Source organism: Exophiala spinifera, assembly GCF_000836115.1.
Source record: "Exophiala spinifera strain CBS 89968 unplaced genomic scaffold supercont1.5, whole genome shotgun sequence".
Taxonomy (NCBI): domain Eukaryota; kingdom Fungi; phylum Ascomycota; class Eurotiomycetes; order Chaetothyriales; family Herpotrichiellaceae; genus Exophiala; species Exophiala spinifera.
The window spans coordinates 2244776-2258525 of NW_015622517.1; the positions used below are offsets into that span (position 1 = coordinate 2244776).

Consider the following 13750-nt stretch of genomic DNA (forward strand, 5'->3'; position numbering starts at 1 on the left):
GGGTTGATGTAAGAACAACCATCGTGCTGGGGGCAGGTGTCCGCCATCTTTTATATCCTCTGCCTCTAGTGAGGTTGGATGTGACCTGGTCCAAATGAAGTTAACGGCGGGTTTCGGGATATGGCTTTTGGGTGTGGACGCATTTGCTGGGGAATATGGGGAACGGGGAACGCGGCTTTCCTGTGGGAGATGCAAGATTTGCCGAGCGGTGAAATTGTTACGTACACGGACTGTACAGGAAAAGCTTCTTTTGCGTTTTCCGCCTGTTTCCCGCCTGTTTTCCGCCGCCATTTGAGAGAGATTCAGAACTGTCAAGTTGAGACGTCGTCTTGAAGTTGGCTAGGTTGGGGTGCTTGAAGGAGAAATATCGGAATGGACACCAAAGGCCAACATTGGTGTTTTAAGGGGTTGAGGCGGCTTCGATCTTAATCCCGGGAAGGGCTCGCGGATGGACCAGAGGGATAATCACTGTGGAATGAGGCATGCCCTTCCGTGCATGTCGCCGTGACTGTTCCCTGTGGACAAAGAACCGAGATTGTTTTCCCCAGATGTCACCTTCTCCAGTTGACCTACGGGCCAACATCGTCGACTGGAGCGGGCTCTCACGTCCAGATTGCTCTACCGACAGCGGATGCTTTCTCTATGGAACCTATGCCACGTGCAGTGAACCAAAGAAAGCATCATGCTGGTCTTTCAACTATTTGGAAGTTTTCCCAGAACGGTAGGCTATGTTGTATCACACAGTTTGCTCTTGATCACATCTACGGTAGAGATGAAGTACTGACGAATGAATCTTGGATACACAGCCGAGCTCGGGTTCTTGCGCCCTTTCAAGGCTGGATTTTCAAGTCGCTCGCTTTGTCCCTCATTCTCAGTCGATACAATTTTCCGCCGCACTGCTGCAATCTAGCCGTGGCCTGCTCTGGAGTGATGTCGCGTTGTGGTTCGGCCATCAATTCATACCCCACAAGAAACTTCCGCACTGATGCACTTCTCAGAAGGGGAGGGTAGAAGTGGATGTGGAAGCTGGAGCATTCAATGTCTTCATCGCTCCCGTCCAGAGGAGCTTGGTGCACGCCCATGCTATATGGGAAATCTGTTTCGAACAGGTTGTCGTATCTTCGCGTTATTTCTGCAATCGCCTCGGCAAGGTCAAGCTGTTCGTGGGTCTTCAAATCCAGCAGTGATCTCAAATGTCGGATTGGGACAATCATTGTTTCGAAAGGCCACGTTCCCCACCACGGACAAATCACCAGAAATGTAGCGTTCTGGAACACAATCCGTTCTCCTTGTTGTTGTTCAAGTTGAGCGTAGTGGGTCAGCATATTTCTACCGTGCTCCAAAAAGTACCTTTTCAGCTGCTCCAGCTCAATAGCTGGCTCTTCGGGGAGAGTCGTTGATGTCCAGATCTGCCCGTGGGGGTGGGGGTTTGAGCAGCCCATAGCAGCGCCTTTGTTTTCAAAAATCTGCATCCACCTATGTTGTATTCTTGCTGTTCTGATACTCGAACTGATCTGGGATCGAGGGACTGTCTTTGCCAATGAGGCCAGTGAAGATTGTGGGGCGATGTACCTCGCATAGACCTCAGTCCACGCTTTGATGACTGGCACAATCTCGCTGGGAGACATGTCGGCGAGGGTTTTGCTGTGATCGGCGTTGAAGGTCAGGACATAGCATGTGCCTGAGACAGGTTCTGCCTTGAGTAGGACAGCCGAAGATTTTTCTGAAAGCGGGTGCTCGAAGCCGTTTACTTCCTGACCTTCGTTGAGGGCACTATAGTCATTGACGAAGAGAAACACATCGTTGTAGCTGGGATTAGTCTCCCCTGAAGCTCTGGTGTTGCTGGGACACAAGTAACATTTCGAATCGTAGGATTCGAGGCTGAGGAGGCTTGGGCTTTCTTGCTGTCCTCTACACCGCTCGCATTAGTACCGACTCGTCCCCGACCTGATGAGGGATTTCCTTACTGCCACGGTCTTTTGGTTCTGTGGGGAGAGACGAGCACCCAGCTCGCGCGGAGAGGGTTGTAGCGACGATGAGCAACGTCATCGAGAATTTTCTCATGCATCTTGCCCGGCCTGAATGCACCTCGCTAGATGTACACGACGGAACGACCGAGGAGCCCAAATAAAGACTTGAGCTCACGCAACACGTGGGAGTGGAAAGAACAAAATGTTGGTGACGGAATTTGGATTGCGCGTAGTCATTCTCTCGTCCGTTGATTTCCTCTGGCTATTTGATGAGGACAAAGTTGAGAATGAAGCGAGGTGGCAGGCGACACTCATCCCGGCAATCCAGTCAAGTTAGGACTTGTAAGTCAACACGATATCCGAGAAGGATCCCGTGCAGTGCAAGAGCGCTATTGCCGCCAGCTTCTGTTTTCAAATTTCCTGCATCTGCATCCGAATTTTGGTAATGAGTTATCCAAAGTAAGCGTTGAAGCTTTCTCTTAGCGGCGGTAAACCCTGGTGTTCTCCGATGCCGACGTTTTTGATGAAGTTTTTCAATCGCCGGGTGGAGACACACACACCTGTTCATGTTTGGTATACATGGCTCCGAATGAATTTAATCCCCCAAGAGGCTGACCGGGACAATTGGATGGCCTACGGGACACAGTGCAAGATGGTTGAGCTCGCCGGAATACGAATCGCTTGATTGCAGTCTGCATCTCCACAGCCAGGTCTCCACCGGCCCATAAACTCCGGGGTCTGGTTGTATTTCCTCCTTGAGGTGCACCAGCGTGACGACTTATTCAAAAATTGCCCGGAATCCCGAGCTGCAAGACGTTGCGATGCACACTGATCTCGTTCTGCATGCTCCAGCGTCGCGGCCTCTCGACTCATTCGATATCGTTCCTTCCACCACAGGAAGTTGGCAATGAAGTCTCTCGTTCCCCAGTACGACAGTCTGAGTGATGTGTATCCCGATTTATCAGCACAGGACGACACTGCGCTGTCAGTCCGAAGGCGCTTCCTGAAACTCACAAATACCTTTCAGCAAGAGTTCGGTCACAAGCCTTCCTTCGTGGCACGGAGTCCGGGAAGAGTCAACATCATTGGAGAACATATTGACTATTCGATGTACAGCGTGTTGCCTGCCGGAATTGGTTCTGATGTCCTAATTGCTGTTCGGGTCTTGCCAAAGGCCCAAGATTCACTGTTTAGTATCAAGATGGCCAATGGCGACATGCAGAAATATCCTAGGAGGGAAATCACCATAGGACAATCTGGACTGGTCGAGATTGACAGTGACCAACATTCCTGGACGAATTATATCTTGGCCGGATTGAGAGGCTCCCTCCCTTATCTACGAGGAAGACTGGGCAGTTCTTTCACACCCAACGACATGGAGATACTAGTGGACGGGAATATTCCTCCCGGTGGCGGCCAGTCAAGCAGTGCCGCCTTCATCTGCGCGTCAATCCTTTCTGTCATGGGAGCCAACAACTATTCAATTTCGAGAGATGACTTGCTGGAGCTAGCCGTTGTTTCTGAGCGTGCCGTTGGTGTTTTCTCTGGAGGCATGGATCAAGCGGCGTCGATCTTCGCTGAGCGAGACTGTCTGATTCACTGCAATTTTTTCCCAAAGTTCTCTACTGAGCGCATCTCTTTTCCAGACTCAGGCTGTGTCTTTCTGATTGCACAATCCTTCGTCACATCAGAAAAGGCTGTTACGGCGCCGGTACACTACAACCTTCGAGTTCTCGAATGTACATTGGCTGCGGTGGTGCTTGCCAAGATCTGCGATATCAACTTAGAAAAGGATGAAAGCCCTCTAGGATATTGTCTTCGAAACTTGCAAGAGCAGATAATGAAAAAATCAGGTCAAGCGAGCGACTCGCCTGAGACTCAACTATCCTCCATGATCGACATCGTCAATGCGAGACTCACAATGACCAGTTATACCAGGGAAGAGATTGCATATTTACTGCAAATACCTACCGAGGAATTAGACAGGAGATACATTTCTCAGGTCAACGTTCGAGCGGAGTTCTTCAAACTTCGCCAGCGTGCCTTGCATGTCTTGGAAGAGGCTCGACGCGTTGATCGATTTCGCAACACATTAACCAACTGCGGCGACTTAAACAGGGAAAGATTGCTGTATCTTGGCGAATTGATGAACCAGACACAGGCTTCTTGCAAGACCCTGTACGAGTGCTCGTGCCCTGAAATCGACCAGATCTGCTCCATCTCCCGGTCCTCCGGAGCGTACGGCGCTCGTTTGACTGGAGCAGGCTGGGGTGGAGGTACTGTACATATTGTGCCTCAGGACAAAGTCTCAGCGGTAATAAATGCTCTCAGGACGGAGTATTATTTGAAGAAGGTCCCAGGGTTAAGTCAAGAAAAGCTACGGACGGCTATCTCGATCTTCAAACCTGGTCAAGGCTCATCACTCATTGGGATATCTGCGCTCGAGAGTTGACCAGCGGTTACAAATTAACATGCAATACTCATATCATATAATAGTCTAATAGAGCATGGAACAAAAGTAGCTCAATCCAGCATGTAGATTAATTGATGGTTTGCATTCTATACGCACGATTTAGCTTTCCACTTCCATATTCAGGTCTCAATCCTCAGCTCGTGCTCAATATCCATGCTCGTTGTAGGGAACGGTTCATGATGCATAGGAAGAGGGTAGGCTTGGGTGCCACACCGTCGAGGGAAGTCGTGGCACGGTTGTGTTTCTAGAAGCGACATGATCTCCGCCTCTTTTTCGGTCCACTTTTTTGGCATGGCTAGTTAAGTTAGTGAGGCGGCTTTCGGGAAACCAAGGTTCCCCTTGCATCCCCATGTGAGCATGCAGAGAAATATGGCGGTAGCGCCGCTTGGGGAACAGGAGAGACTTGGACCTATCAATTCAAGTCATTCCCGCCTCTTCCCCAGAGGGTTTTCCGCCCATCCCACCAGCCAGGCTGTGGTCTTCACGACCGTCGAACGACGAATTTCGCCGATCCAAGCCACGTTTCCATTTATACGTTTCAATCTGGCTCACCAGAATGCGATTGTGCTTCTCGATCTGCTCATTTTGACGAGATTGCTCGCTTTTGTTTCCCGCAAAGCGCATTTTCATTAGTCTTCGACCAGGATGGGTTCTATAGCGTACCCTCAGCCGGGGGACTCTCTGTTGAGACGTGAGTCTGAAGTGCATATCTCATACAGAATCTGAATGCAGTGTACTGACACCCTCACAGCTATCGTTGTCGACGGCAAGTCTTTTGCACTCAATGGCAAGAATATATCGTATCGCTTCCACGTCGACGAGACGACCGGAGACCTTTTGTCCGACCACTTCGGCGGCTTGGTCACCGAGAATCCCATCATCCCTGGAACAACGCCCTCGAGCGGTTGGTCCATGAACGGTAGCTTTCGTCGAGAATTCCCAGAGTCCGGAAAAGGGGACTTCCGGAACCCAGCAGTTTACATCAAGCACCATGAGGGCTTCACCGTTTCTCACTTTAGATTCCAGTCGTACAAGGTTTTTGACGGCAAACCCGACTTCCCTGAGATGCCGGCTACTTTTGGCAATGTCGACGAAGTCAAGACGCTTGTTGTGAGCATGTATGACGCATACTCGGACGTTGCGGCAGACCTCGTGTATTCGGTATTTGCGGAACACGACGCTATCGTGCGGCGAGTTGTTCTCACCAACAAGAGTGCAAAGCCTGTGACAATCGAGAAAGTGGCAAGCTTCAGCGTAGACATCCCTGCTGCTGAATATGACATGGTCTGCCTACGTGGTGAATGGTCCCGTGAGCGAGCTGAGCTCCGTCGCAAGGTTGAGTACGGCATGCAAAGGTCAGCGAGAACCCCCCATTCCCTGCTCAATGCCTGACCATGCTAATTGGGACTATTCACACAGCTTTGGCAGCACAACAGGATACTCTTCGCACCACTACAATCCATTCCTGGGCATCACCTCTTCGAAAACCACCGAGTCGTCCGGCGACGCCTGGGGGTACTCTCTGGTATACACTGGATCGTTTGCCGCCGAGGTAGAGAAGAGTCCTCACGGCTTGGTGCGCACCTCTATAGGTATGAACCAGTATCAGCTCTCGTGGGACCTTCAACCCGGCAAGACTCTCGTGTCACCTGAATGCGTCGCCGTCTACTCGTCCTCGGGCATCGGCGGCATGTCGCGCAACTTCCACCGTCTGTACCGTCAGCATCTCATCAAGAGCGTCTTCGTCAGCGAGCCCAGACCACCTCTCCTGAATAGCTGGGAATGTTTGTATTATGGCGTGAACGAGCGTACCATTGAGAAGCTCGCCGTCACCGCGGCGGGTCTTGGTGTCAAGCTCTTCGTGCTGGACGACGGCTGGTTCGGCGACAAGTACCCTCGCATCAACGACAAAGCGGGGCTGGGCGACTGGAAAGCCAACCCTGACAAATTCCCGAACGGGTTGAACCGTGTGGTTGATAAGGTGACCAAGCTCTCGGTAGCAGGATCCAGCAAGAGGCTTCAGTTTGGCATCTGGGTTGAGCCAGAGATGGTCAACCCTAAGTCTGAACTGTACGCTGAGCACCCAAATTGGGTAATGAGCGCTGGACTGCATGATCGAAGCGAGACTCGGAACCAGCTGGTTCTCAACCTTGCCCTTCCGGAGGTCCAAGATTTCATCATCTCGTCTATGACGACCTTGCTCCAAGGCAACGCCATAACCTACGTCAAATGGGATCATAACCGAGCCATCCACGAGAACTCGGCACCCCAAAACTACCATGCCTACATCTTGGGTCTGTACAAGGTGTTTGATACTCTGACAACTCGCTTCCCCGACATCCTATGGGAAGGGTGTGCCTCTGGTGGTGGCCGCTTCGACCCGGGCGTCTTGCAATACTTTCCTCAGGTCTGGGCATCCGACAATATGGACGGCATCGATCGCATCAGCATCCACTTCGGTACGTCTATAGTGTACCCTCTGTCGAGTGTAGGCGCGCACGTGGGTGCCTCACCCAGCCACGTTACCAAACGCACTCAGTCGCTCAAGTTTCGAGCCCATGTGGCTATGATGTCTGGCTCATTCGGGTTGGAACTCGACCCGGAGACGCTTGACGAGGCCGAGAAGAAGATGATACCTGACCTCATCTCGCTGGCCGAGAGGGTCAACCCCATCATCATCACCGGCGATCTCTGGAGGCTGAGATTGCCGGGGGAAGGGAACCACCCTGCTGCCATGGTTGTGTCGCGAGACGGTAGCCAGGCTGTGCTTTTCGCCTATCAATTGCTGTCCACGGTGATGCATGAGATTCCCGTCCTCAAGCTGCAGGGGCTGGAGGCCATGGAAAGATACAAGATCGACAACGGCGCCATCTATTCCGGTGCTACATTGATGAATGGCGGTATCCAGATTGCTTTCGAAGGCGACTGTGATAGCCGGGTCATGTGCCTGGAGCGACAATAGGTGGAGCATTTCTGCCATTGGCCACCGTACGATTACAAGGGCTTGTGTCAAGTTTCGGGTTTATGTTTCTGGTCGTTGAATGAAGTAGGAGAATGTGGATCGTAGGAAACCGGGACCAGTCATCGGAATTGCTGCCTGCACAAGACTGTACACAGCAGAATGAATCACTCGAGATTTACCGTTGCTTGCGCCAATCTGCGCTGATCCCTGGCTGAAGAAGTATTCGTCGTTCGCTTTCGCCACCCTGAATCCTGATGAAAGGGCTCATCATGAAGCAGTACCTAAAGCTGAAAACAATATTGGGCAAGATTGACGAATCTAGACGCCACATGGAAGCCTGGATGATGTGTGGAAAGTGCACTGAGGTTCCTTGCGCGATAGTACAGAGATATATACCGCCAGGGCGTCCGCCAATTCAATGTACAGAGAAGTGAATCTGTCAAGTTCTCTCGGTCCATTAATATCAAGATTAGCATATTCTCGAAGAACGAGAAGACAACTGTATTCTCAAAGCTTCCCGTGCGCCAGTGATGATGAGATTGCTACTCCGGCACATTCTCCGTTGTTTCAAGATGCTTGCTGTCTCCGGCGTTGGTCTCCGAGTCACTGACCTTGATCGGGATCTTGTCGAGTGGAGCATCGATATGGGAGTTGAATTGCTCGGTGGGATTTCGAAGGAAAGCCGACACTAGATGATATGAAATTGATTAGCAGTGTCGTTTGCATTCCAACCAGAAAAGGTCTGAACTTACAGACTAGACCCAAGAATGCAAAAGCCGCTGTGCAAATGAACACGTCGCGAAATCCAACAACATAGGCTTTTGTAATCGCCAGCTTTGCAGCCTCCAGAATCTGTGGTGTGATGCCAGGTAATTTGGCCGCGGCTTCAATCTGTCCGCCAGTGAGGTCTCCTATTAAGGAGCTGATAGCACTGCCACTTAGACCCAAAGGCTCAACTGCTGCAGTGACCTTTGGAACGAGATTCGAGGTCAAGCCATGATGAAAAATGGCAGTAGGGATCGCCACTCCGATCGCTCCCCCCACACTCCTCAGAGAACCCAAGAGACCAGACGTGATTGAGATGAGCTCGGGTGGAGTGGTCAATTGCGCCGCAGTGATTAGTGTAATTAGGCATGTTCCCAGGCCGGCGCCGTAAAAGGTAATGAAGCCCCAAAAATGCGCCTCAGGTGTGGATGCTTTGTTCGTGGCCATCAGAACGAAGAAGATCAGGAACCCGATAAACGAAGCCATGGCGGGGCCTCGCACCGTTCTCGTCTTATGGATGTAGATCCCAACGCCTGTCGAGACGACGAACAGTGTGACGAATCCGACAGCGTAGCACACGAGAACCCGAAACGTGGATATGCCGCTTATAACCGTCTCCATCTCGTATGGAAAGTAGACGTTTGCAGAGTTGAATGCGAACCCTTCGATTGTGACGCCAGCGAGAGCGAGCGAGAAGTTTCGATGACGGAATAGACCGTGGTGGAAAAGGCCGTCCTTCTTAAACCTGACCTCGTATATGATCAAGACAATCAGTACAGTGGAGCCGATCACGAAAGGCGCCAGGATATGTGCATTTGGCCAGTTGAATGGGTTTTGTGAGTAAGACAACCCCAGACAGAAGAGGACCAGGCCAGTGTCGAACAACATGTATCCAGTCCAATCCAGGGCGCGAAGCTTCTGCTTCAACGTCATCGACAGCTGAAGGTCTCGTGGAGGTGGGTTGTACAGCACCGCCATGATGATAGTGGAAAATGCATACACGCCAGCGCAGATGTACCAATAAGTGCGGAAGCCGGCAGGATGGTTGTTCGTCAGCGCACCTCCGACAGTAAGACTGGTGATTGCACCGAGTGCTATCGAACTGTTGACGCATGCTTGCGCATAGGAGCGATACTTTCGAGGGATGATCTCAGAGCCCACGGCATGGACCAGTGGCTGTGCCCCAAACGACACTCCCCCAAGCACAAAGCCTACTATAGCCACTTGCATCGACTGAGCGGTTGCAACGACTATGCTGCCTATCAAGCCAAAAGATGTAGGAATGACAAGGAGCCATTTCCTTCCCTGCCACCGTTGGTTAGCTCCTGTCAGTTCACAGACCGTGTTGAAGTTCGACCCCATTCAGACACCGATACACCTGGGCATTATTACCACGGCTTTACGGGTGACTTACCCAGTAGTCCGCAGCTTGTGCAACTGGAGGTGCGAAGGCAGCTGTTAGGATCACAATGGACGACGCAGGCCAGGAGGCAATAGATTCTCCACCCACAACTGCCGCGATATCACGGGGGTACACGCCAGAGCCAACGATGAAGAGCAACTGACAAAAATACTGGCTGCATATTGCCTGATTAGAGCTTTGGTCAGTCATGAGTCCCTCTTGCACAATAAAGTGATCATACCAAAAGGAGCAATGAAGTCCTGAAGGGCCTCCAGTCCAAAATGTCGTCTTTCTCCGGTGGTGTTGTGTCAATACGAGCAGCCGATTGTTCTTCCATTCTGTTACCGACTCCTGGATGCCCCCTTTACAGGCTTTGATAGTGACTTGGGAGATCAATACTATCTCCATCCTCGTTCATATCTTGTGTTTATATCAAAATTCACCCGAGACTCTGGGGTAAGATGTGCCAGTGATGGGTTCTCCACCAAGCCCCATACCCCAGAAGCCGGCCTCCATCGATATAGATCGTCTCGCATTTGTGATGAGCCTTGTCCACGATAAACATGGCGTGGTCGGAAAGGCATGGAGTCCTGTGGCCCAGCATAAGGCGTGGGGTGTCCGCTCGGTACCTGGTTCCGATACAGACGATTAGGACGGACGAACGTGTAGACACTAAGATCTTACTGTGTCGAGATGCTGATCACAGGGAGGGTTTCAATTTGCAGCGCGTCGCGATGACAGAATAGCTGTGTGGGCACGGGATGATTTGGAGTGGTGTTGCTTTGGGTAAGCATTGTGAACCTTAGGATCACGCATATCAAGCTGCCTAAGGGAATTTGGAATGAGACGGATGTCATTCCAAATGTTATCTCATGGTAACCCCTAGCTGTGCCGGTGTATAATAATCTTCCACTACATGAATTGTACTGAGATTAATACAGATGTGCAGATGCTGTGGCCACGTACCTTGCCGCCCAGCCACCGACTCAGTCCCCTTTATCTCTGTGCGTAGTGAATTTATAGTGAGACTATAGTACTAATACGAACGATACTCACCTCTTTCTCATCGAAGTCCTGAGAAATAGATGGGCACATTATCTAAGTGAGCATATCATCGTCTTTCCTCCCTTGATCCGGACCTCATCTCGCCTGGAAATGGGTCTGCTCAATCTTGACAACCACGGAACGTGGCAGGTTGACTTCCCCAGACTTACAGGGACCTAGGTTTCGGGCCGGACAGTAGTGGATGAACTAATGATATGGCTGTTCCGTCCAAATATGACCAGCCGCCTTGGGAATTCTAGGATCGGGATCCGTCTGAGAGACTGGGGGAAAGCTTAGTTCACGAACTGGAGGTATTCAGCAAGCTTCCATAGCTACTTCAGTATACCCAGACCCTCAAGCTCTAGCCGGGTGCGAACAGTCATAGTCAGGATAAGGTTTATGATGCACGGATTGTTGGATCCGACTTCGTGTCTTCAAAGGTTTTTGGATGGTTGTTTTCCGGTTTAAAGGTGGTGAGAAGGAGGCGAATCTGACCACGGCAGATTAACATGGACATGACGAACCAAAAGAACTACTGATGAATACCTGCTACTAACATTCCAAGAAGTCACACCAGTCTTCCTCAATGCGTTTCACCACTTCCCACAACTCTGCCGGGTTCTTTAACTCGCCCATGTTCTGTACCAATTCACCCTCCTGCTGATGCATTTCCCAAGCCAATATTCCTTCCTTCAAGCTTGTCTGATTGACAGAAACGTGGTTCTTGAATGCTTCTAGGTAGGCATCTGTGAACACTTGCCACCGTGGCACATAGTATGCGCCGATAAGTCCGGCCCAGTGACGTGATGAGTAGTCACTGATCTCGCCCTTGGGACCCCAGAGCGTAACTTGATTGACGGCGTTTCGAGCCATAGTGTCCTTTGCACAGGAATTGTTGGAATGAGACCATGAGCAAGCAGCATTGACCCATGAAATGAGTGATGATTCAGGCGATTTACTCGGAGTATATCGTAATACGTTGTCGAGCGTTCTGAGGAGCAACAGCATTTGGCTCTGGGTCTGAGTAGCGGCGTTCAGAGAAGTTTGGTGGTCAAGACCTTCACTTGTAAGGTTGGTGTGAGAAAGGAACGCATTGTACAAGGGATGAAATGCATTCGCGAGCACTTGCCGCGTTAGATCGACAAGATCGAACTGATATGCCATGTTCGACCGCAGAGACGGCAGTGTGTCGGCTGCACCGAGAAACGTGCGCCAAGCTGAGGTCAGAGTACTTGGATCGTAAATGATCTTGGTAGGAATATGGGTCGGGCTATCCAAAAGACCAGTTTCGTTGGGAGCAAGCTCAAAGATTGATTTTGGCGCTGAGAAGACGGACGTCAAATCGGTATTATTGTAAACGGTCCGCAGTAGAGAGTCCCATGTCTTGTATATAGCTTTTGGTAGGTCGCCGCTTGAGGCATCGGCGTATCGAGTCTTTGCCCATCCATGGAAGTATCGAGGTAAATCGATAGGGGTAGACGACCATGCTTGGGACAACAGTCTATCAACGAATGCCATCAGCATGGGTTAGTAGGGTGAAAATGGAACACTTACAGATCATACATAATCTCATTGCCCTCCTGGGCTTCCATGGTGAGGCCGAAGCCCATAAGCGACGACGAGTTAGCTAAAGCTTCCACTGCACTGGTCGTTACATTCATGACTTGACCATAGAGTCCCTGGTTCCCACCAAAGTCATGGAGCTGGCACCAGATCCATGGCTTGCCAAAGTAAGAGTCCAACTTTTGCCACTGCGGATATGTTTCAGAGTACAAATCCAGAATCAGCATGTCGTTGTCTTCAGGTACTCCGTCCAAGAAAGCCTTCACTCTTTCTCGTGTCCAAAAATCTCGATTGTAGAAGAACAACCAGCCTTGAAGCATCCAAACAGCGTCTGGATCTGCATCCTTCAGGCTCTTCCAGACCGTGTTGGCAAGGACAGCTAGATCTTTCGGCTCTCCAGATATAGGATCATTCTCGTTGAACTGGTCGAGGGTATATATATGAGTAATATTGCCATAGTACTCCTTTTGCTTCTGTAAGAAACTCTTCTGTAGAAGTGCGAATAGCGGATCGGAAGGCCTTAGAAATGTGACATTTGAAAACTCGGAGCTAAAGCCATTCCACCGCGACATGTTGACTACATCCGCTTCAGGAAACAGTACTGGAAATGCTCGTGGCACAAACCCAGTAAAGGCTGGTAGGACGGGGGTCATTCCGAGCTCAATCATGCGCTTTAGGATCTTCTGTTGCAGCTCTAATTGCGAATCGATCCAAGACAAGGGGAGCTCGCCCACCCACGAGCTCTGAATATTGCCAAGCCGGTTCCATGATTGAAAAGCAGGACCACTGAAGAACTCCAAGATCTGTTCTTGGACAAATCCGGCATCCAGAAAAGTCTCCAGTAAGATTTTTTCGTAGCCCACCCAGGCTAAGGGTAGATTGACACCTCGTAAAGCAAGCCAGTCGAGCTCATGCTCCCAGTCTTCCCATGACCAGAAGGCTGTGGTATACGAAAAAGTGACTGCAAATATCAGCCTGAGGGCAGTGTCCCGTTGTTCTACCACATACCCGTGTTGAAATGATATCTCCAGGGAACAACACTTGACCCATTTAGTGGCTCGCATGCAGGCAAGGCCTGGAGCTGATGCAACTTGCTTCCGATGGACCAGTAGATGTCAACGTGCGCAACATCAGCAAGGTAGCGGTGCAACCTGTGACTTGGTTAGTTATCGAAACTCCTGGTCTGGCCAGTACCAACCCTGAAGCTAGAGCAGTGACGGAGTTTGCCTCAACTTTCACTTTGCCGGCATCACAATGAACCACGAACTGGTCGTTTGATGCATTTGAAGTGTATTTATCTTCATGAAGGATAAATGAGATGTTTTCTGAAAGTTGTGGGAGGTGCCGCTTGACCAGATCCGTCAGGCCTTGTATAGAGCCAGATGAAACTAGCGGAGCGGATGCCAACAAGGCGGGCAATATCACGCGTGGATGCATGCTAGGGAGACTGCTTGCTTCTGTGGAGACGAGATTCGGGCCAACTGCAGGCTTTATGGCAATTGCAGAGGACTGCCTTGTTTACTCTTTGCACTTCACTAGCCTGCAAAGGTAGCTCCGATCATGGCTCCAAC

The 13750-nt window shown here is 50.7% G+C and overlaps 5 protein-coding genes across 5 annotated transcripts; 2 read left to right on the top strand and 3 right to left on the bottom strand.

Annotated features, from left to right (window-relative positions):
• Positions 1 to 830: 830 nt before the first annotated feature.
• Positions 831 to 2068, bottom strand: PV08_07376 (galactose-1-phosphate uridylyltransferase; the record flags this gene model as incomplete). Its single annotated transcript, XM_016381706.1, has 2 exons — positions 831 to 1911; positions 1968 to 2068. The coding sequence occupies 2 exons, from the start codon at positions 2066 to 2068 to the stop codon at positions 831 to 833; spliced, it is 1182 nt and encodes a 393-aa protein (XP_016234808.1).
• Positions 2069 to 2877: 809 nt separating this feature from the next.
• On the top strand, positions 2878 to 4422 carry PV08_07377 (galactokinase; the record flags this gene model as incomplete). The annotated part of the gene is made up of 1 exon (XM_016381707.1): positions 2878 to 4422. The coding sequence occupies one exon, from the start codon at positions 2878 to 2880 to the stop codon at positions 4420 to 4422; it is 1545 nt and encodes a 514-aa protein (XP_016234809.1).
• A 666-nt stretch (positions 4423 to 5088) lies between these two features.
• PV08_07378 (uncharacterized protein) lies at positions 5089 to 7405 on the top strand (the record flags this gene model as incomplete). The annotated part of the gene is made up of 3 exons (XM_016381708.1): positions 5089 to 5134; positions 5195 to 5798; positions 5863 to 7405. The coding sequence occupies 3 exons, from the start codon at positions 5089 to 5091 to the stop codon at positions 7403 to 7405; spliced, it is 2193 nt and encodes a 730-aa protein (XP_016234810.1).
• A 542-nt stretch (positions 7406 to 7947) lies between these two features.
• On the bottom strand, positions 7948 to 9909 carry PV08_07379 (uncharacterized protein; the record flags this gene model as incomplete). The annotated part of the gene is made up of 4 exons (XM_016381709.1): positions 7948 to 8093; positions 8158 to 9475; positions 9585 to 9758; positions 9814 to 9909. The coding sequence occupies 4 exons, from the start codon at positions 9907 to 9909 to the stop codon at positions 7948 to 7950; spliced, it is 1734 nt and encodes a 577-aa protein (XP_016234811.1).
• A 1259-nt stretch (positions 9910 to 11168) lies between these two features.
• Positions 11169 to 13616, bottom strand: PV08_07380 (uncharacterized protein; the record flags this gene model as incomplete). Its single annotated transcript, XM_016381710.1, has 4 exons — positions 11169 to 12117; positions 12171 to 13140; positions 13188 to 13330; positions 13378 to 13616. 4 exons carry the CDS (start codon positions 13614 to 13616, stop codon positions 11169 to 11171), a joined length of 2301 nt encoding a protein of 766 aa, XP_016234812.1.
• Between the last annotated feature and the right edge of the window lie 134 nt (positions 13617 to 13750).